The sequence below is a fragment of the Fonsecaea multimorphosa genome, assembly GCF_000836435.1.
Source record: "Fonsecaea multimorphosa CBS 102226 unplaced genomic scaffold supercont1.9, whole genome shotgun sequence".
Classification (NCBI taxonomy): Eukaryota; Fungi; Ascomycota; class Eurotiomycetes; order Chaetothyriales; family Herpotrichiellaceae; genus Fonsecaea; species Fonsecaea multimorphosa.
This window is the reverse complement of record NW_015971643.1, coordinates 600,699-621,718: the sequence shown is the minus strand read 5'-3', so window position 1 is coordinate 621,718 and position 21,020 is coordinate 600,699. Positions and strand designations below refer to the sequence as shown.

Here is a 21,020-nt window from a genome sequence, read left to right as displayed (position 1 = left end):
CATTTTACATAGCATGCATGTGATGGGGAACTTTTTTCTTGTTTATTGTTTGCCAGCGCACCGGAGGGGGTTTTTTTCCTTTTCTCCATTTCCTGGCGCAGTTCAGCTGGTCAAACGAGCATAGCGCAGCGCAGCGCATGGGCTGTCAACTCCGGTCCTACCTAAGAGGCGGGTCGGAATAGAGTGTACTGCTATGTACAACAACAACAAGGAGTCACTAGTACCTAGAGATTTTAGACCTCGAGAACGAAATCAGATAAAAAAAGAGAGAAACAAGAATAGAGGAATAGTAACGATAGACTCTAGAAATGAGATAAGCATTCAAAAGATATAGTAGAGCGTGATATGAACGATACTGAGTCTAGGGTACCTAGGTAGAGAGGTAGAGAGGTATTGTAATTACTCAATTTCTTCTCTATATATATATATAAATATATACACACACACAGATTTATATAGAGATATAATACATTTCATGTATTTGTTCCCAGGTTGATAGAACTGGACATTATAGACATCTAGACATATAGACACATAGAGGACACGCATGGGACACAAAGGTATAGAGCGTCCTCTTGTCTACACCTCTTCCATTTTACGGCTAGAGGAGAGTCCTGTGGGTGGCACCACCTCGTTCAGTTCAGTTCAGTTCAGTTCATCTCATTTCATTCTATTAGACCTGACCTGACCTGACCTGACCTGACCTGACCTGACCTGAACTGCACTAGATCTCGTCCCCGCGGCAAGCAACAGCGTGGCACAGCTCGACTTTCACGCCCGCGGAGAGCAGGACGCTGATCCACAGGCGCTGCGTGTCGCTGAGTCGGTCGTTTGCGGACTTGACTTCGGCGAAGAGGATTTCTCCTTTGGCTTGTCTGTTATCCTGGGGGTGTGCTTGAGCTTGAGCGTGGTCATGGCCGTCATTGCCACTGCGGCCCTGATCACCCTCCAGGTGGTTGTGGACCTTCCAAAGCACGAGATCCGGCACGCCGCCGCCCCGGCTTTGATATTCCTGCGCCATGACGAGCATGACCGTCCCCAAAGCCTGACCGTCCCAACAACCCAGCAACTCGAGGAGGTCGGCCTTTTCAAACTCATCCCACCTCACGCCGACGATGCACGTCCGTCTCTCATACTCTTGGTCCCACACCCTCTCGGCAATCTCGACGGCCTCGCCGTTGGAGATCTGGTTGATCCTCCCCAGGATCTCCGGCATGCGGGCGGAGAAGAAACTGTCCGTGTGGAGATCGAGCGGACAGGTCTGGTACGCCGTCTGAAAGACGTTGGGGATGTACGGGTTGAAGAAGAGGATGTCGTAGAACAGCAACCCGAAGATGGTTCGGAGGATGCCGCCTTCCGAGTGGTAGCCCTTGTAGCCTAATACGTGGCGATAGTGGGAGAGACACATGGATTCGACGGAGACAGACAGGTTTGTGTCCAAGTGGTCAAGCCAGACTGTCTTGCTACCAAGCATTGGATTGCTTGGTTGGTTGGGAAGCGAGATACGCCTGGTGGTGGTGGTGGTGGTGGTGGTGGTGGTGGTGTTGTTCGTCGATAGGTCGCTGTCCGTGGCTGCCGCGTTGACGCTGTTCTTCCGGCTGAAGGTGAGATTCCGTGATGGTGTTTCCTCGCGGCCGTGCTCGATTTTGATGCCCACGACATCCCTCTCCACAGCTTTTCCAAGCTTCACATGCCCAAAATCATGCTGTTCCCGAAGTGGCACGCGTAACTGCTTTTCCAGTTTCTTAACCCGCTTTTGCAGGTCATAGTGGTAGATGATGTGGCACTCTTTATCTTGAAGTCCCAGCTCACAAGTTTTCAAAGCGATGCGCTTCCAGTGCTTCTTGTTTGCCTCGACAGATCGACCTTCGTCAGGCGTGAGAGCGTGCATGTAGTGTTCTTCCAACAGCGCTCTGCGTTGGTACCATGCACCCCTTCTCGACGCGTGAAAAAGTCGTTGATCCAATAGCTCGTTCAAGAGTCCGTGCTCACGAAGATGCTCTTTGAATCGGGCAAGAGGGTGAAGTGCCTTATGCACGATACGCGTGTATACCCATGCTGGGCTGAAACGACGCAGATATGCACCCTCTCCACTCTCATAGACGCGGTCTTCCTTCCTCTGTTCTTCTGCCAGCAAGGCTTTCCACTGCGGATACACCGCCTGAAAGATCTCTTTCACTTCCTCCAGAGCTTTCCGGCCCGGGGTGCCGTTGAACTCTAGGATGTTGTCTACCCGGAACTGTGTGCGCAGACTAGCCTCGAATTCGAGGAGGAGAGCACGGGACTCAAAAATGGTGGTCGACCGGCTAACGATGTACTCTGGGAAGTTGCGACGAGATATCTTGGCCAGGATCAAGGTCGTCAGGCTCTTCTCCGTCCATTCTGTGCTACGGTAGAAGACAAGGTGGACCCGTTCGAAAAGCTTCAACGGAGTCAGGGAGAGTCGGATGCAACGTCCCGTCCGATCGAGTATCTTCTTCGTAAAGTGAGCGTCTCGATTGGTGCTCGAAGCGTTCGGTGTGCTGGGTCCACTGCTTTCCTCTCCATCTTCTTCGTCATAGATAGAGTGATTGTCCTCAGACATGGCACTACCCGATTCCTGCGTTTCCGAACGTCTAAGTTCTCTGAAACCCAGGCCAGCCTGCCTGCCGCTGGTACGCCGGAAATTCTGCAAAAGTTCTCGTTTGTTCTTGCCGTGAACCTTTGCTTCTTTTGCGAGGGTCTTCAATTCGTCCAAAAGCAAGAGGCTGCTGGCCTCATCCAGTGTTTTAATGTGTTCTGACGAACATTCTGCAAAAGTAAACGTCTTACCCAATATCGTGCCTTCCGGGGGTTCCAGTTCACCCGCATGGACACCAGGCGCCTCGTTCACGGCAGGGAGGGATCTCTCGTTCTGCAACTCCGCGACGGCAGCCTCCATGTCCGCAACGTCGCTGTAGTACTGCAGATCTCTGACTCGGAACCATTTACTTGTCTTACGAAGGAACAGGCGTACGTAGAGGTATTGCGCCTCGTAGCTGAGTTCCCTCCATATACCAAAGAGAGCCAACTCGGCTTCGTTGAAAAGATGCTCTTCCTCGTCCAGCACCGTGTCCAGAGCGAGGTTGAAGGCATCCACGTAGATGGAGCTGCGTCCTCTGATCCAAGAGCGCGATTCCAGCCTTGACAACGTCCTTTCTGCATCTCGGCGACCATCTTGGTCATTATGCTGCGTGTATTCACTTGCCTTGTAAGCCTCATAAGCCTCTATGGCTTCTTCATCCGTCGTCACGGGAGGTAGAGTGGCCTCCAACTGTGTCGCCCGGGGAGGATCAGAGATCCGATCTGCACGTCCATGGAGATCGTCTTCTTCCCCCTCTTCTTCCGAGTCTGGAATCTCTTCCTTGACCCTCCTCCTCGGGGCGGACTTTCGAGGGGAATCGCGCGTCGGGCTGGCGGTCCCGTCGTATACGACAGCTTTTCGTCGCTTCGCAGGCGGGGCGGGGAACTCTTCGCCATCATGAAAATGGGTGGATGGAGGGTGGGGGATCCGAGTCCCCATCAAGCGGTTGTGCATGGACGGCGACTTGGGCTCGAGAGCCATGGATGCTCTCGAAGCCTTTTTCCGAGGAGAAGGTGCAGGGAGAAGGCATGACAAGGGGAATTGTGAATTCAGGGCCGCAGTTTAGTGGGGAGCACCGGGGAACGTGGTATTGAGGATCCAGCGCGTCGAGATGACGCGCAGTCACGCGCTCGCTCTGGAGGCCCCAATTACTGAATGCTTTTGTCTGACATACTGAATTTAGAGTCTCCGTCCAATCAATTACCAGGCTGACGACTAGGCCCTTGTTATATTCGGGGTCATGACAAGGGGATTTTCGACCTTGAACTGACATATTCATTCACCAGAGCATTTCACAATCGTAAACTTTTTATATACTCTGTCGTGCCGCGTGCATTACGACGTAGGACCGCAAGTCATGTCTCAGCTCCGTCACAACGGGCGTAGCGCATCTTCAGCCCATCTCTCATCCGACTACAATGGAGTTGTGCCCGTGTAGTTACCATGTTGCGTCGTGAAGTCTCCAATCTGGGTCAGGCTCTTGATTCTACCCAGCAAGAACTCGAGCTGTCTGTAGGCGGCGCCCGGGACATATTGGGGAATCTCATGGCCTGCCATGTCGACAACCACGAAGGTCAACCCTCTCTCGGTGTGTGTCGTGCCCAAGTATCCACCACCTGCGACCAAGCCCACGGGGGTGGCAGGGATTGGCTGGTTGTAAGTCTCCTGAATAACGAACCCGATAGAGGGGTTGTACGGCACGAAGAACTTGTCAGAGGGTTTCTTGGAAAAGCCCTGAGCGCCATTCCAGGTCATATTGTTAAGGGTCATCAGCGTGCCATTCATCAAGAGCAAGTAGTCCAGGAGACCGCTGCCGACGATGACGTTGTTGGTATGCTCGATAACATGCGGCAGCGCGGTGAATGATGAAGGAGGCGATTGGTCACCTTTCGGGAATAGGCTATCATCACCGCAGATCACGTAGTCGGTGGGAGGGGCGTGGATAGCGGCCTGGACGTCGCTGCGATTGAAGTAGTTGTTTGGTCCGTCGCCGAGAGATGGGAAGCCAAGTTCGTCGTTCAAGAACGGGCAGAAGTCTAGCAGTTATCAGAAATTGTGTCAGTTGTGTGTTCGGTCCGTCGGCACAACGTGGAGGGGGTGCCAAATAAACTTGTCCTACCTGTCAAATGGTAAAAGTTGAAACAAGGGTTGACGTAGAGTTCGGCGAAAATGATATCATCCCAGATGTCACAATCTGTGGCAGTCCAGGTTAGCTGCGAAGCACGCTCTCCGGCGACTCACTGACCTGGATTCGATGCATTCACTGGCTCCTTGAACTTGCCCTTGGGTGGGAAGGTCAATGCAGTTTCCATGAACTCGATGTAGCCGCACTGCTCGGCCCTTTTGTTGATGGCGGACACGAACGAGTCATTGAGGCCGAAGACGTTGGCATAGTTGTTCATGTGCGTGGCAGCAGGCACTGTGACTCGGCGTCAGCTACAATGGCCCAAACTGGTGTCAGGATAAACATGGGTCGTTACCTTCTGTAAGGACGGAGTCCAGCCCAATACTGGGATCGTTGATCTGGATGCCAGCGACGTTGTAATAATCTGTGTTGTTCTGATCGATCATATAGCTGGCAATGTATGGGATGTATTGTCCCGCATACGACTCGCCAGTGATGTAGACTTTCCGTCCCGTCATGTTGAACGTGGTCATGAAGTTTTTCCAAAAGCCGGCAAATTGTTGGCCAACATCAACCTCGTTGGTGATCTTTGCTGGGGCTCCCGGCGCTGCAGGGGAGAAGCCCGTGCCAATTGGCTGGTCGACGTAGACCATGTTGGTAAGATTGGTAAAGGAAAACGGGTTTGGTTGTGGACCGTAAGTCCCGCTCTGCCAAAGGAATGGGCCATGTTCTTGCAGAAGGCCGTCAAGCGAGCTACATCCAGGCCCGCCGTTCAACCAGATGGTGATCTCATCCGACGCCGCAGGGTTATCTGAGGGGAAGAACCAAAAGAACAGCTGGTTTTGGTTCGAGCTGTTTCCATCGATGGAAAGCGTGCCCGCATAGGACTCGCCAATGTCAAAGGGGACCAGTGGAACTCCGGTGCCATTAACGGCGAACTCTGCTCTAGTTAGTTCCCACTCCACCCTCGCATCTGGGATACTGAAGTTCGGGGGACTTACTCTCGGTCTGAGGCGTCAAGTAGCTCGAATGTTGTCGTTTCGCGAGTGAGGGAAGTGACCGGCGCTCTTGTGCTGGAGCTGAAACCGGAGCTCTCTTCGCCAACTTCTGCTTAGCCATCTTGTGTGGGTTCGACACCGACTGCGCCAACGCGCCAGCCGCCAGCGACGCGGTCAGAAGAGCAGTGAAATGCATGATGTCCAGATCCTTGCAATGCCAGGCAGAAAATACCAACAGCAGAGGCGTGGAGATAGCGACCGAGCAGAGTATTTATGGGACACATGCCGTCCAGGGAAAACCTACCTTGAGCTTCCTTGCACCAGCAGATCGTCCGACTCCCACTGGCAAGCTGTCGCATGACGCATCCACACCAGGGAGGCAGCAGCGAGATAGGAAGGTTGCATTGTTAAGTCGAGATAGCGCTTGGATTCGAAGGTTCTTGGTCGAAATGCTTGATAAAGCTTCTTCCTGCTTGTTTGTGGGGGATGGTGGATGCTCGAGGGGCAATCATTGCCACTTGCAGCAGGTCGAAGGATTCCACGCCTCATGCCTTGGACGGGTGTGCCGAGGGATGTAACTTGAGTATAGACAGTGTGTGGACTATCGCCCCGGAGCGAGTGAGGGTCTAAGTTAACATCATGGGTCCCTGGTCGTGACCCATCCGTTGCCTTGTCGTATTCGAGTATTGTATATGGATCGATGATAGCCGCTGATCCGTGCATATCGAGATTCATCATGCGGAAAGTCCCCGGATGGATAACGTTCTCGTAAAACAATCCGAGTCTCGTGCGTCCCAGTGATTGATTGCTTCGAGAAGGCCAGAAGGATGTGGCTCCTCGGATTCGTCGAGAACAAAGAGCAGAAGCCAGCTTCATCCTACAATTTGATTGACCCAACTGTGTGCCTGTGTGCTGGAGTCCAATGATGATGGAGTCTGGCAGCGATAATCTTAGAGGGCAGATTTGGGCATCACCCAGGCACTACATAGGTACGTACATAGGTACATACCTGGCGAGCTAGGTATCCAATCCTCCGCTAATCCTGTTTTCCTTCCACTACTCGTATCGCCCCGTTAGACGCTACAACATTGGCCACCACCAACCGGAAGAGGGACAGCCACAGTTCCTGATCCTCCTCGCCTCCTTCCCTGCAACCTTCCCTCCCTTCCCTCCGGGCCCATCCGCTTCGCCCGCAGGCACGTGCACATTTGTCGCATTGAGATTGCAATCCCGTGTGCGAGCAATCAAGCAAATCGACAAGAACTGCGAAATTCTTCATTCAAATTACACTAGATAGTCGTCGAGCTGGACTTCCAATCATGGGGTATACGTGCACTCTCCACGCAAAAGGAGAAAAGGTTATATCATCTGAAAATCAACCAGCGTACTTTTGACCCGGAATCTCCTCACACTTTGTTAAGGACGGCCTTGTCCACATCCGAGGCCGCGGCTGGCGAAATGCCGCTGCCCGAGTCAGAGCCCTCCTTGCCATCGATAACGTTTTCCTCTCTTCCCAGCATCATATGTTGAATGTTCACCTTGGGTCCGGTGAACCACTTGTGGGCATCCACCACCCACCAGATTATGACGAGCAGCATCGGCCCTCCCCACACCAAACAGGTCCAGTTCATGAGCGACGCATTCAGATCCGAACCTGTCACGCTGGGCAGGCAGAGAATGGGGATCATCAACGAAGTGAAGCATGTCGATGCCACACCGATAGGGAACGAGAATTTCCCAAGGTGCCATGGTCCGCGACGGAAACGGTTGCCGACGAAGAAAGTTCGAATGGTGATGGGAATGGTGAAGGCCACAAACGCTGCAATGGCGCCGACGCTGAAAATGGCCCCGATGGATGCCTCGCCCCCGAAGAGGAGCAGGGTCAGAAGAATTCCCACAACGCAATTCAACCAGACGGCATTGACCGGGGTCTTTGTTATTGGGTTGACCTGCTTCCACAGACCGGAGAAAGGGAAGCAATTATCACGGGCGTAAGCGAAAGTGACACGGGACGCCGCAATCATACAACCCTGGCCCATGGAGAAACCGCAGATAATGGTCATCGCAAGCAGAGCCAGAGCGGTGTTCTCAGGTAGGATTTGCATAAGGTAGGATGCCCAAGGCTGGCCAATATCAGAATCGAGGACGTCGTCGATATTGACCACGGTATAAGCCACGACCAACTGCAAGAACCAACCCATGATTCCACCAATGCCAGAGGTCAGGACGATGGCCCGAGGACTGGCAATGTTTGCGTTGCTGCATTCCTCTGAAAGATGGAAAGGAGCATCATATCCGGACATGGTCCAGATGACGGCGATGAACGACATGAGCAGAGCCACGCCATTTGGGAAGTCTGTTCCCTCGTAGAAGTTGCCCCAAACTGTGCTGCTCTTGGTGAAACGAGGCAGTCCCTGTGACTCACGGTTGGTGGCGGCCGGGATCGTGATGATGGTGATGACCAATGCGATGATGTTGAAGGTGCTGCCGTACGAATTGAACGTCGCGATCCAACGCGTCGGCATGGATGAGATACATGCATGGACAATCATGATCAGGGTGGTCAGAAGGAACACTTGATAGTTCTGAGGGACGAAGCCTGGATTGGTAATGGATCCAGCTGCAAGAATCATGGAAGCCAATGCGTAGTCGACGGAAGGGGCTCCTGTGACTTGAACCAGCCAATTCGACCAACCAGTGATCCAGGCAGCTAGGGGGCCATATCCTGGAGGTGCGAGCACGGCCGCGGCGTAGTACAAACCACCCGACGTAGGCATGGACGAGCACAATTCAGCTATGTATTTGTTAGTCGCAACACAGAAGCATTTCCTTTTCCAGGAACCAAACATGAGACGTACCCATGCCCATGGCGACGCATTGGATGAAAGCCATGGCAATCAACCAACCCCAGACCATGCCAGGCGTTCCAGCATAACCCATGCCGTAATAGAGAGTGGAAGCGAAGGACGGAAGCAAGCCGAGGACGGCAAAGGAAACACAAAACGACGTCCATAATGAGAATTCACGCTTGAACTCTGGACTGTTTGCATGTTAGCATTGAAGTTTGCAGAGAGAAGGGAATTGATAGCTCCTGGGGGCAACATACACGTAACCAAGTGCCGCGAGAACCTCTTCGTCGGCAGTCAACTCTCGATCAAATATTGGGACCTCGCCACCAGGGAGCACAGAGGTCACGGGCTCTTCAGCCACCGACTTGCGGTGCCCACCCTGTGAGACGACGCTGAATTTCCTGTCTTCGCTCATGACGGCGCAAGGATCGTGGGTGTATTATACGGATGAGGTGGAATTGGTATACATGCACTATGACGTCCCGGACCAGACTCAGGCCGAGGTGCTTCGAATGGTCTTCGTGGGTAGGTTGCGAGAGGGATCAATGCTCTCAGCAAGCGGCCTTGGTGTGGATGGGAATATGGATGAAGAGCACTCAAGGAAGATAGCCCTTGGAATGAGAGGCAAGCGGGCTTTATTCATAGCATATTGCCAACGGAGGGTTTTATCAAGCGATGCTTCCCGTCGCTAGCTGGCCGAACAGAAAAAAGCAGCGCAGCGCACCTCTCACAGCGTGTGAAATTGCGCAGGGCCTTGGAGGCGAAGGGCATGAATTGGCCTCCGAAACCTCGCCCACTAGGCCTTCATCGGGTAACTTGATGCTGGTTATCGGGAGGGTGGAGTCCTTCTCCAGAGCCCAGTATGGGCCATGACGGAGTGTGATAGGCATGGCCATCGCATGGACCATGGAGAGATTTTATTGAGAGCTGTGAATGGCTGGTGATGGGCGAGGGAGAGATAAGACCAGGTGCGAAGAGAGGACAAGGGGGAGAGGGGAGGGGCAACTTGTGGAGGGCCGGAGGGGCACTCACTCGTACCTTCGCCTACGCTGGCGTGGCTGGGTACATAACTGACAGGCAGTGACAGGCAGCACAGGGTCCGGCGGTGGGAGTCTCCGATGACTGCTAGGGGCTAGAGCCCCTCGAGCCCTAGGGGGACCCGTAATAGGCGAGCCTAAACCTGCATTCGACCACTAGAAACAATTATCGCCATGCGTGGGCCGCCTGGGCAGATTTATCAGGGCAACAGCCGTCGACACCAGCAGCACCAGCAGTAAACACCTCGAATCATGAATCGAATGCCCCTTGAACGAATGCCACGCGACCATCTCGTTTGGCTAACACACACACACCCTCGCCTCCTCTGCCTTGATCCAGTATCCTCTTCACATCACTTACTCGTATCTTGGCCTGACGACAGTGTCTATCACGGATTTCTTATCATCATCATCATCATCAGGCCTACTCGTGGTGAACTCGGCGCTCTCCAATGCGCTGATTATGTGTTGTGCTTAGTCGATATCACCAACATGCTTGTAACGCCTGGCTTTCCTTCCTCCTTCTGCACGAGGAATTCTTCTGGAACACTCAGCACCATAATCATCCTTCGCCCACTTACGCTGTCTACGCGGATATCGGATACAGTTCCTGACAGATACGAGGCACTTGCAAGCAACGACAAAGGGCCACAAGGTGTCCGATCAACTGCCCGGTGAGATCTTTGTCGTGAAGCCTTTTTGCCTCAATGATAAGCAAACTTCCTCCGCGAGATCCATTCTCCATGTTTACTCCATTTCCCATGTTTCTCAAACGAACCCCTTCCTTTGCATTGCTCCTTTGCTTGAACCATGTCTCCGGGCCATGTCGGTCGGCTCCCCAGTCAACTTCTCGCAGTAACAGTAGCTACCGAGTATATTTCAGGGGTGTGCCGCATCGCCCTGCCCGTTTGGGAAAACCGGTGTCTACATCGCTGTTTAGCTGTACAGTCATTGGCTTCTCCATTGTGATATGCTTCTGTATACTCCATATCATCATGGAACGTGTTGGGGGGTTATCTCCCTATGATGTATCTCGTTATAAATTGCTTCTTGTGATCGGACATGGACGCGCTACTCCTCGCTGCCAGTTACTCTGGTCGGTCACTAGTCTGGCTATCCCCTCGATCATCATCCACGACTCCGGATATCTTTCTGCATATCCTTCTTGCTTCCTCTGGCATTGTCTTCCAAAGCACCTGCCGAACTTCGTTGCCCACCTGCTCCACGGCATCCATTGCCCAAAGCACATCGAGATGCTCATATTCGTCAATGACTTTGCTGTGGACCACTTTCACGAAAGGTTCGCGTCCACGTTCAAACCGTCTCAAAAGTCTCCTACCGTCGACAAGTTCGTCGCTTCCAGCCACCCACAAGGCCAGGGGAGGGACGTGTTCGTCATACCATGCGGTCCTCCCTCGATCGTCATCGTCGGACGTGGCACGTTCGGGACTTTCCTCTCCATCATCATCCTCTTCCGTTTGCCCATCTTCCCGTGTGGCTAGAATGCACTTTTGTTTCGCAAAGCATTCTCGACCCAGCCACCACCTCATACTCTCCGCACTTACGTAAACGGGTGAGAATTGAAAGAGTCGATCCCGGAGACCTCGATCCCATCGCGTGTCGGTCCAATCAAACAAGAACGAGAAGACCCGGTAGCCCAGGGTGCCATACAGCTTGCCAGGTAGCATGCTGTGCATGGTCATCATGAGTGGGATGAAGCTGTGAATGCCGAAGAAAACCCTGAACATCGACGGTGAGATAACCCGCATGAACTTGAAGTACATCTTGCCGATCAAGGGGCCCGCATATACTGCGGGGGCAAGAGCGCAGAAGACACTGATCTTGTCACCCAAATCTGGTCGCTGCTCTTTCGCCAACGCCACGAATGTCTCTGTGGTACCTTGACTGTGACACACCAACCCGAGCTTCTCGAAACCTGTCTCTTCTAGAACTCGAGACATGAACGCAGGAAGGTCCATCACTCCCATCTGCCGGATATTCCAAGCCCACATCCGTGGATCGTGATACTTTAGCAGACTATGCTCAGGGCTGAAACCGCACCGGTTGTTTCCCAACCAGACATCGTACCCAGACTTACAGAGAAGAAAGGCCAAACTGTCGTCATCATTTGCACAATAAGCACCAGCGCTCTGCAGGAGCCCATGCACCAGTAACACTGGGTATCTTCTGTTGCCGTCGGAGTACTGCTTCTGAACGTGCGATTGGAGGCCCTCTTGAGAGCCTATGAAAACGGCAGGCTCGTCGGGTTGTCGCTCTGTGCTTGAGCAGGGCGTGTATTCTGCAGGGTTGTAGATATGCCATAAAGCCAGAATGAAGCCATCTTCTGTCTGCACTTTGAACTCTTCGGCGTCTAGACCCACTCGACGTGCGTAGTACCTGATGTCGCAGACTAGCTTGTCAGGTCCTCCCTCAAGCGGCACCGGTGGCTCTTCTGACGAAGCAGCCGGGTCTATTATACCATTTTGGGCAGCTGCTTTCTGTTTCGTCGTGCGCCTCTCCCATTCCTTCTCTTGCTCCTGGCGTATAGCCGAACGTCTTCTCTCTTCCTCGTAGAAAGGTCTCTGCTTATCAGGATCTCGGAAGGTGAGCCACAACCAGACGTATTTCACAAAGTGAGGTATCGATGTGAATAACGCCCCCAGTACGATGACGGCAAGAAAGCCCGTCGAGAGTATAGCTGATGTCGTTCGAAGTACTGCACACTGAAGGTGTCGTAGAAATGACGGAGGTCCGTAGAGAGGCAAAGGAGGAAATAGCGGGTGGGTATGCAAGACTGGGATTGCTTGATCTAATCGGCTGGATTCGCTCTCGTGGTCATCTTTCATCAACTCGTTCCGGTCAACTGCCCCAGGCCCAGCCCTCTGCCTGTCGAACCGACTCAATCCTCGCGGTCGTCCTGGCCGATATTGTCGCCCCTCAGATCGATTCTTCAACAAGTTGATCTTATGTGCTTCCTGGACGGGAACGGCTGGCAGTCTGTTACCATCTACGGTCTCAATGACTGGATCCAGTGGAGTGATGAACTTGGCTTCAACGGCATGACCAGCCCTGTCACCATCGTCGTTTGTCTGTGAGGGTTCAAGGGAGAGCTTTTGAGCCTGTAGATCGTACTCGACGGCTGCATGAGCGCGAGTGCGTAGCTGGGTCTGCGACATCTGGGGTCTCTAAACTCGCGAAGTGGTCTCTTGATGTGGGCGTGTTTTGGGTTGATGTCATCGAGACCCAGCAATGGACCCAACCAACGATGTGCTAGGGCTTGCTAGTAACGGAGTATTCTCGAAATTGTAGACGTGCATTGATAGACTGGGAGAAACGAGAGAACACAGACAAGGTGAAAGAGTGGCTTGTATATCGTTACAAGGTAAGTTTGTCTCAACAAACAATACAAGGCACATGTCGCCGCGAACACGACAGACCTGAGTTTTTCCAAGGCAATTTTGCGCTGCACTCATCATTGGCTCAATCTTTGAAGCACCTGCCGATCGTGGAGAAGAGCGAGTCGAGATCGCAGGTGGGTGGCAGGGCAATGGCTCGCTGAATCAGATCATCGATGTCATTGCTTTGCGACGCGGATATCGACATCATAGCTGGATTCTGGGTTGAGCCAACAGGGAAAAGCTTTGGCCAGTGATTGCGCCACAACTGGCCGGCGTGCGGACCGTTGCCGAGCCACTTGCAAAGCCGCTCCCTCTATCGCAGATGAGACATCGATGAAAGAGGTAAGTATCGACGGGTATCTCAGTAGAGGAAACTTGGACAAGGTTGGTAGGTCTGTAGCAGAACCAGGGTGTTCCTCCATGAGCAAATGATAGATGAGTGTAGTAGGTAGGAGGGAAATAGCAGCTCAACGCGAGAAGGATATTGCACTTTCACAGCCAATGTTTCGCCCCATTGATTTCGGCGGATCAAGAAGACCACGTACGCACTGCTTCGGAATTTCTTGGCATCGCTTCCGCTGCGGAAGTCAATGACTGCGGAAGCCAAAAGTTGTGGGCAGTTCCTCTGACGAAGGAGCGGGGAGCAGTGAGCAGTGTTCGTATTCCCGCAATTGAGGGGAGCGCAAATTGAAAGGCTGAGGCCGGCATCGAACGACACTCTACACCACGACCTTTGCTAGTGCGTCAACACGAGCCGCACACCATGCTGTTCTTCAGGTATGCGATGCCACAGACCGCAATGCGCTCATCAAGTGCTTGCGCTGACGAAAGGAAACAGTTTCTTCAAAACCCTGACCCAACAGACCGTCACGGTCGAACTGAAAAACGACATTTCCATCCGCGGCACCTTGAAGTCCGTCGATCAATACCTCAACATCAAACTGGACGATATCACAGTGCTAGATGAACTGAAATACCCTCATCTGTCTTCCGTGAAGAACATCTTCATAAGAGGGTCGGTGGTAAGATATGTACACCTGCCGCCTGATAAGGTCGACCGGGGGCTTTTGGAGGATGCTTGTCGAAGAGAGGCCATGAGCCAAAAGGGAAAAGGGACTTGAATGGGGCAAAAGCAAAACAAGCTGCAAACACTGATAGCACGGGCACTAAATCGAAGCAAAAGGGGTTATCAAGACGAATCCCATCGACAGAGTCGTTGCGATGTGCTCGAGGCATGGCTAGATAGCCTGCAACCGCGGTGTTTTTGCAGGAATCCGTGCCTTCTATGCTTGAGTGGGCGCGTGATGGCGGAGATTTCAATGTCAAGAATATCCTCAGGGATGTCGCGGGTGATCTTTCTGAGAGGACGACAGAGGAGTGCCCGGGGCCTCGCTCCTGGTTCTAGTGCACCATTCGCTTACAGGAAGGGAGGCTATGTGCTTGCAAATGATTCCTTTGGATCGAGTCAAGGGTCGGATGATCAATACGGGTGTTTGATCTGATCGCAACCCACATCCCCTCCAGAAACAGCAGAGTGGACATGCTAGCTCTTTTGCCTTGCCGGGCTGCTCACACGAGGAACAATACAACAACATGTCCTTTTGCGGCCCTTCTCAGATTAGCAACGTGACCGTGACTATAGCACAACAACCGATGACACTCATCTGTGCGTCGATTCGGTACAATGAAGCGTACAGTTACACTCCGTAGCTCAACTTCCCATCCCCGCTCCCCCAACCCTCAGCCCCCGCCTGGACTGCAAACAACCCATTTTTTCTCTTTTCAGCCTCCCACTTGTCAATCCACGCCTTCATTTTCTCTCTAGTCCTTGCACTTCCCACATTAACCGTTGGTACGATCCGATTGATCCTCAGCGCGCAGCAAAACATGGTCAGCTCCCGAAAAGAACTGTGTTCTGAGTAGGGTACTCCAAAACAGTTCGACTCACGTGTGCTTCCGCGCTGAGGAACTAGGTCATGCATGGTGTAGCGTGTCTTCCAGCCGTCGGAATGCAGAACGGTACTGACGGCCGGGTTCTCAGTGAAGCGTGATGTTGGAGGGCGGTAGGACCAGCCTGTCGGTCGAAAACCGACCACGCGAGCGAAATGGCCGTTGTAGGTCATCAGATAGTCGTGAAGTGTCTCGGCTCGGATCTCCATTAATGTTTGCATGTGAACCTGTGCTTCGAGCGGGTTGCTCGTTAGTCTGGCATCGAGTTCGGGATCTTCGAGACATAAACAGATGCGCATCTTCGAAGGAGGAGCATAGATCTTGGAGTTCAGGGCTTTGGCGATTCCTAAGCAGATCCGCTCCTTGCCAATCGAATAGGTGCCAATGACGACGAGGAGACGTCCTCGCAGTCTCGGTTTTGTGTCTGATCTCTCTGCGCCTGGCTTGTCGATAGTGGCTTCGCCCTGTACGAGGAATTTCTTCATCGCACTACCAGCACGGCTGGCCTTGACTTTCTCCCAGTCGTCATTTTGGTCCACAATCTCCTTTGAAAGACTGACACACATCTGTGCACAAGCATCAATGACGTCATGTTGACCCGGAAACGCGTATTTTGGAGTTAGATAGGTCGTGTCCAGATAGCAGGTGTCAATGACCTGTTGCTTGGTCAGGCCTGTAACGCTGTCGACAACATCGGGACGTAGAAGAGGATGAGCGACATGGGCAGGACATGCACGAAAGTCCCCACAATGGAGGATACGGGTTTGCTTTGGAGATCCGTCTTTGTTCTTACCGGTGACCTTTTCAAACAGGAAGAGTGACGACCCAGGGCAGTGGTTGGCAGGAATCATCGTAACGAAGACCCCCCTTGTATTCGGGACCTCGGTTTTTGTCTCGAATCGGAGTGGAATCAGCCATTTGGGATCGACTTTCAGCTGCTGCATTATTAGATTGCAGGTGACTTTGCTGGCGTAGATCGGACCGTGGCACCATGAGGCTGTGAGACCAATGTAGTGATCACTGTGGAAATGACTGAGAAAGTAGGCGTTCTGATTTTCAACTTTACCATACCGGAAGGCGTCGACACAGATGTAAAAGCCAGGCATGATCTTGTAAAAGGGGCAGGTTCGTTGATATGCGGGTTTGCCGCGAGATTGAACCTCATGGGCTGCAGCCTCGGCCCAGGCAGCGTCTTCAGCATGACCAGACATGAGCCTAGCAAAGGCTGAATTTCCTTTCCCTTCTTTCGACACGGAAAAGGGATTGGATTGAGCAGGACGAGCAATTGCTGCACGCTGAAAGCGCTTCGACAGAGAAGCCGCTTCACTGACATCGTCGGACGGGGGAGTTTCGGTCGCTTTTTCAATTTCGAACACTTTTGGTAGTGGTTCAGCATTGCCGTCGAGACAGGCATTGACATGCGCTGACGCCTGGTTCTCGGATAGCCCTTTCAAGCTCCCGGCGCATATCGGACAGACAAGGATGCCACTGGTCCTTTCCGCGTTGAGTTGATCATCATCTTCGGCCATGCTTCGTGGCATTCTGATGCCTTCAGTCTCCGACTTCAAGTCCTCGTCGTCAAATTCCATCCCCATTTCTCGTTGCTCTTCCATCCATCTGCGCTCCATGTATTCTTCTCCTCCTTCATAGAATTCGTCATTCTCAAAATCGGCATCACCGAAATCCTCAGGTTCGAAAACGCTTGTTGCTTCCCGTGTCAAAGGCGGAATATCCCTTCCAGGGATGGAAGGGATTTCTCGATCTGGATTTCGACTTTGGTCGACGGCATTGATTGTCGAAGAGGCGGAGCTTGAGTCAGACTGCTTGGCGGGATTTCTAGTCGTATTTGATCTTGTATCGCCCTCAATGGCGCCGCTCAGAGTCTCCGGATTCTCGGTGTCATGTGATCTCTCCGTGGTGTCGGCGACATTGACAGTGCTATTGATGGCCGCAGTCCAGTCGTTATCCTCCTCATCGGTTGAGTCGTCCAGGAATCCACCTCTGTACTTTTTGGGTGGCTTGTCTAGCTCTGCATTCTCATCTTGTGAACTTGGCTCCTTCCCGGCCTTGCCAGCACCTCCCCCAAGTCCAGGCGAGGGCGTACGGACAAAGCTCTCGACATCCTCATCATCGTCGATCCGCCTCCTTTTGACAAACCCCCGGTCCTCGTGGAATCGGGACTCTTCTTCATGCAGCTCAGGCGTCTCAATACTGGGCTGCACGTCCTTAAAGAACAGCGGGGGCAGAGTCGTCGTATCTTTGTTGTTGAGAGTTTTCTTGTCTGACTTTGCAAAAAAGTTGAGTATGCTCTGAACTTGAGCAGCCTCGTGCTTCTTTGCCACAGGGGTCTTCGATGTGGGGTGGCGATCAAGCATAGAAGCTCTGGACGTTCGAGATCGCTTGTTTGAGGCGCCGTCTGCGACTTCTTTTGCGTATCCGGCGGGCGATAGGAAATACGAGTTCGGCTTAGAGGGGTACGAAGAGGGAGGAGTAGGAGGCCTCCCAATGTGAGGAAGTACCCGTTCGTCTATTGGGACAGATCTATTCTCTCGAGGATTGCGAAACATGTTGGCGAAGTCAAATGCGCCACCAGAGTAACAGGAACCATCGCTGGTACAAACGAGCGGAAGCTGTGGAAAGCAGATGGCGTCGCCTTTGTCACCAAGTTGTGAATCTACAGCAATGTGTCAAGCCGAGCGTTCTCACTTTGGTTCTTGGCGGCAAAAGAGGAGGCGAGGGGGTCACTGCAATCCGCACCCGGAGCCTCACGCGACCTACGCCGCTTTTACAACCCGCGCAACTCCTACTCCTACTCATACTCATACTCATACTCACGGCCCACTTCCCTCCTCGATTATGATTGCTACTCCTGCGCCCACCTAGGGTGTCGCTCATGGTGGCCGAAACGGTTCCCTATTTTAGGCCCTAAGGTCGGGTGCGCCGTCGCTGTACTTTCGACTTCCTTTCCCACCAGTTGGCCTGCCCCGTCTCGTCCCTTCCTCGCATGCTGGTTATTAGCTTTGGCGAGAAGACCCGGTAAAGGTAAATAGAGAGCTTCGGTCCTGGATCTCACAGCTGAAAGACGCTGATCTTTAAATCTAGTAAGTAGAGTGGAGGGCAGGCTACTGTAGAGAGGGGTCGGCAGAAATGGCTGGAGGATGTCTTAATGTTGAGGAGGAAAGGGTTGCCAAAACACGTAAACGCGCCGACGCGATTTTTCGCGCGATGGGTATAAATTGTTCAAAAGACCTCGTGGAAAGACCAGTTAGCTTTGATGTCCACAACAACTCAATACTAATCATCAGGGCTACACTTTCACTTTTATGAGAGCGTCTTCTTGCGCTGCCCTGGGTAAGTATTTGAAATTTCTCGCAGATTTCTCGTAAACGCCTGGTAATGGGGAGACCTTGTTTGAGGGAAAGAGATTTCTCAGCGCTATGAACGACAGCCTTCGCCAGGATCTTGTCAACGCTCGGCTACATTGTACTAGGTAAGTATCAAGGCCTGGATTATACTTCATTTACCCCCAGTTAGTCCCAGACGTTTCCGAATCAGACCCAGCAGCGGTTCGTGGCAGCCCAAATTCCTGCGGTGATGGTAGTACTAGGTCTGGGCTCCGGGGCCACAATAAACCGCAGCGCCGGGGCCTCTCCGCAAGATCCATAATTCCCCGCAATCCGGGCCATGAATTCGCCGGGCACATTGCAGGTACCATACAGTTTTAACGCACACGTGGACATCATCTTAGAGCGGATGTTGAGCGGTAATCCTCCACAACTCGAGGGAGGCGGGATTGGGAGGAAGACGCTTGTGCCCTTAGGTATATATTCCTGGGGTGTCGTTGTCCGCATCACCCTTGCTCCACCTTTACACCTTCTGGCTACCTTTTCGAACGGATTCGACGACGAGATAGGGTAGATATGGGTGTCGACAAGTATACTTTTGGTGTGGCCCTTTTCGCCAGCCTGGGCACATTTCTCTACGTGAGCGAAATACCAAAGCATGAGACATCTGCTGGACTCTAAGCTAACAGGATGCGTTCTGGACAGGGATATGACACGGGCATTGTGACCACCAGTCGGTGCCAACGAGATCTCTGGTGATAAGAAAGATCGCTGATCGCGGAAACAGCCATTGCGCACCCAAGTTGGGTGGCATATATGCACCATCCAAACCCCGCTCTTGTGGGAGCCGTATGTACATCTTACAACGCCAGGAGAAGCAACTTGTTAACAAGGATGCCAGGTCGGCGCGATCTACATTGGTGGAGAAGCCGTGGGCTCGCTCATTCAGATTGCCATTGCGGACAGGCTGGGTCGTCTACGTTTCATGCAATTGCTCTGTGTGATTGTGACAGCTGGATGCATCATTCAAACAGCTGCGGTTAATATGGGTATGCTGCTTGCGGGCCGCATTCTCACGGGCATCGCTGTTGGGTGAGCATAAGATCCATCCCCGACTTGTGATGCCTGACTCAGTGACTGACCATGACTTTCCAAACCATCAGCTCGCTTGCGGCGACAGTGCCAGTCTATCTATCTGAGATTAGTGACCCTAGGCATCGTGGCTTGATAGGTGGTCTCTCTGGAGTCAACCTGTCATGCGGGATTATGGTGTCAAATTGGGTTGGCTTCGCCTGCAATTATGCTCCTTATGGTCAGCTCCAGTGGCGGCTCCCCCTCGGCCTCCAGATCCCTTGGGGAGTTATCATGTTCATTGGTCTGGCTACCTTCATGCCAAACTCGCCACGCCATCTCCTCCAGAAAGGCAAGGTCGAAGAAGCCCGGACGGCTTTCGTCAAGATCCGTCGAGATCTCCAATCACACGAGGTGCAGCAAGAGTTTGCCTTGATGACATCCCAAATTGCATTCGAACACGAGCAACGAAGCCCGTCTTTGCTGAGTGCATTCAAGCGCTACCGCCACCGGGTACTCGTGTATGCAGCGGTCTCCCACAAAATGTTTGTTTCGATTGGCTAACTGGATTGACCAGGTCCATCTCGGTCCAAGTCCTAACGGCAATCACGGGTGTAAATGTGATTCAGGTCAGTAAGCTTTGTTTCCCGTAACCTCGAAAATGCGTGCTAATTTAATCCAACACAGTACTACCAAAGTAAATTGTGACAATCTGGAGTTTCAAGCAAGTTGACTAACGATCTTCACAGCGACACTCTACAAATCCTTGGGTATCGAGAGCAAAACAATCCTTGCATTGACAGCTGTTTGGGGCACGTGCGCCTTCCTATCCAGTGCGCTTTCCATTCCATTCCTTCCCGATCGCATTGGAAGGCGGAAGATGCTACTCGCCGGTATCGTCTGGGTCGTCTTGACTGAGATCTATGCTGCTGTCATGCAACGTGAATTTCAAAATACAGATAACCGAGTTGGCAAAGGATTTGCAATTCTCGGCATTTACATCTTCACCGTTGGTTATTGTAAGCTATTTCAGATGATCAATCAACTACCTGGGCTCTGCTAACACTCTAGCAGACAGCTTGATTAATCCTGTGACCTGGCTTTACGGAGCGGAGGTGCTTCCCGTGGCACTCCGAAACAAGTTCATGGGTCTTGCAGCATTCGCACACTACGCCGTCAATGTCGGAAGTAGGTAGTCTCGTCTGTCGTTCCATGCTTGTGCGCTGATAAGTCGTTCGTTAGTCACCGAAGCAGGCCCCAGTGCCTTTCAGAATATCCATGAGAACTACTACTATGTGTTCGTCGGCTGTTGTGCTGTATACTTTTTTATCATCTACTTTTATTATCCGTAGGCGTCCCTTGCGCAAGATCGTTGTCAAGGGACCCAACCTTACTGACACTGATACAGAGAGACTAAACAGAAGACTCTGGAAGAAATCGCTGCTGCTTTTGGCGACGAAGTCGTCGAGGTGGATGTTCCACAGCACACGCTAGATGGCAAAGTAGCCATCGAAGCCAAAGTCACCAACGTCGCGCACATTGAGGACGGATCTTAGGATAAGCAAGTTACCTGGTTACATGTCTCCTAATTGCAACAAAAGGGGATGGCGCTGTGGCACCACTCCTTCGAGTCCGAGTCGTAGACA

The 21,020-nt window shown here is 52.5% G+C and overlaps 7 protein-coding genes across 7 annotated transcripts; 2 read left to right on the top strand and 5 right to left on the bottom strand.

Annotated features, from left to right (window-relative positions):
- Positions 1-724: 724 nt before the first annotated feature.
- On the bottom strand, positions 725-3,583 carry Z520_05389 (uncharacterized protein; the record flags this gene model as incomplete). The annotated part of the gene is made up of 1 exon (XM_016775892.1): positions 725-3,583. One exon carries the CDS (start codon positions 3,581-3,583, stop codon positions 725-727), a length of 2,859 nt encoding a protein of 952 aa, XP_016633051.1.
- Positions 3,584-4,015: 432 nt separating this feature from the next.
- Z520_05388 (uncharacterized protein) lies at positions 4,016-5,921 on the bottom strand (the record flags this gene model as incomplete). Its single annotated transcript, XM_016775891.1, has 5 exons — positions 4,016-4,638; positions 4,722-4,796; positions 4,848-5,021; positions 5,083-5,667; positions 5,729-5,921. The coding sequence occupies 5 exons, from the start codon at positions 5,919-5,921 to the stop codon at positions 4,016-4,018; spliced, it is 1,650 nt and encodes a 549-aa protein (XP_016633050.1).
- A 1,210-nt stretch (positions 5,922-7,131) lies between these two features.
- On the bottom strand, positions 7,132-8,989 carry Z520_05387 (uncharacterized protein; the record flags this gene model as incomplete). The annotated part of the gene is made up of 3 exons (XM_016775890.1): positions 7,132-8,519; positions 8,584-8,765; positions 8,832-8,989. The coding sequence occupies 3 exons, from the start codon at positions 8,987-8,989 to the stop codon at positions 7,132-7,134; spliced, it is 1,728 nt and encodes a 575-aa protein (XP_016633049.1).
- A 1,710-nt stretch (positions 8,990-10,699) lies between these two features.
- Z520_05386 (uncharacterized protein) lies at positions 10,700-12,787 on the bottom strand (the record flags this gene model as incomplete). Its single annotated transcript, XM_016775889.1, has 1 exon — positions 10,700-12,787. The coding sequence occupies one exon, from the start codon at positions 12,785-12,787 to the stop codon at positions 10,700-10,702; it is 2,088 nt and encodes a 695-aa protein (XP_016633048.1).
- A 985-nt stretch (positions 12,788-13,772) lies between these two features.
- Positions 13,773-14,130, top strand: Z520_05385 (U6 snRNA-associated Sm-like protein LSm2; the record flags this gene model as incomplete). The annotated part of the gene is made up of 2 exons (XM_016775888.1): positions 13,773-13,786; positions 13,848-14,130. 2 exons carry the CDS (start codon positions 13,773-13,775, stop codon positions 14,128-14,130), a joined length of 297 nt encoding a protein of 98 aa, XP_016633047.1.
- Positions 14,131-14,706: 576 nt separating this feature from the next.
- Positions 14,707-17,526, bottom strand: Z520_05384 (uncharacterized protein; the record flags this gene model as incomplete). Its single annotated transcript, XM_016775887.1, has 1 exon — positions 14,707-17,526. The coding sequence occupies one exon, from the start codon at positions 17,524-17,526 to the stop codon at positions 14,707-14,709; it is 2,820 nt and encodes a 939-aa protein (XP_016633046.1).
- A 1,353-nt stretch (positions 17,527-18,879) lies between these two features.
- Positions 18,880-20,930, top strand: Z520_05383 (uncharacterized protein; the record flags this gene model as incomplete). Its single annotated transcript, XM_016775886.1, has 10 exons — positions 18,880-18,942; positions 19,009-19,036; positions 19,091-19,152; positions 19,205-19,395; positions 19,467-19,895; positions 19,952-20,016; positions 20,124-20,393; positions 20,449-20,562; positions 20,617-20,722; positions 20,783-20,930. 10 exons carry the CDS (start codon positions 18,880-18,882, stop codon positions 20,928-20,930), a joined length of 1,476 nt encoding a protein of 491 aa, XP_016633045.1.
- Positions 20,931-21,020: the final 90 nt, after the last annotated feature.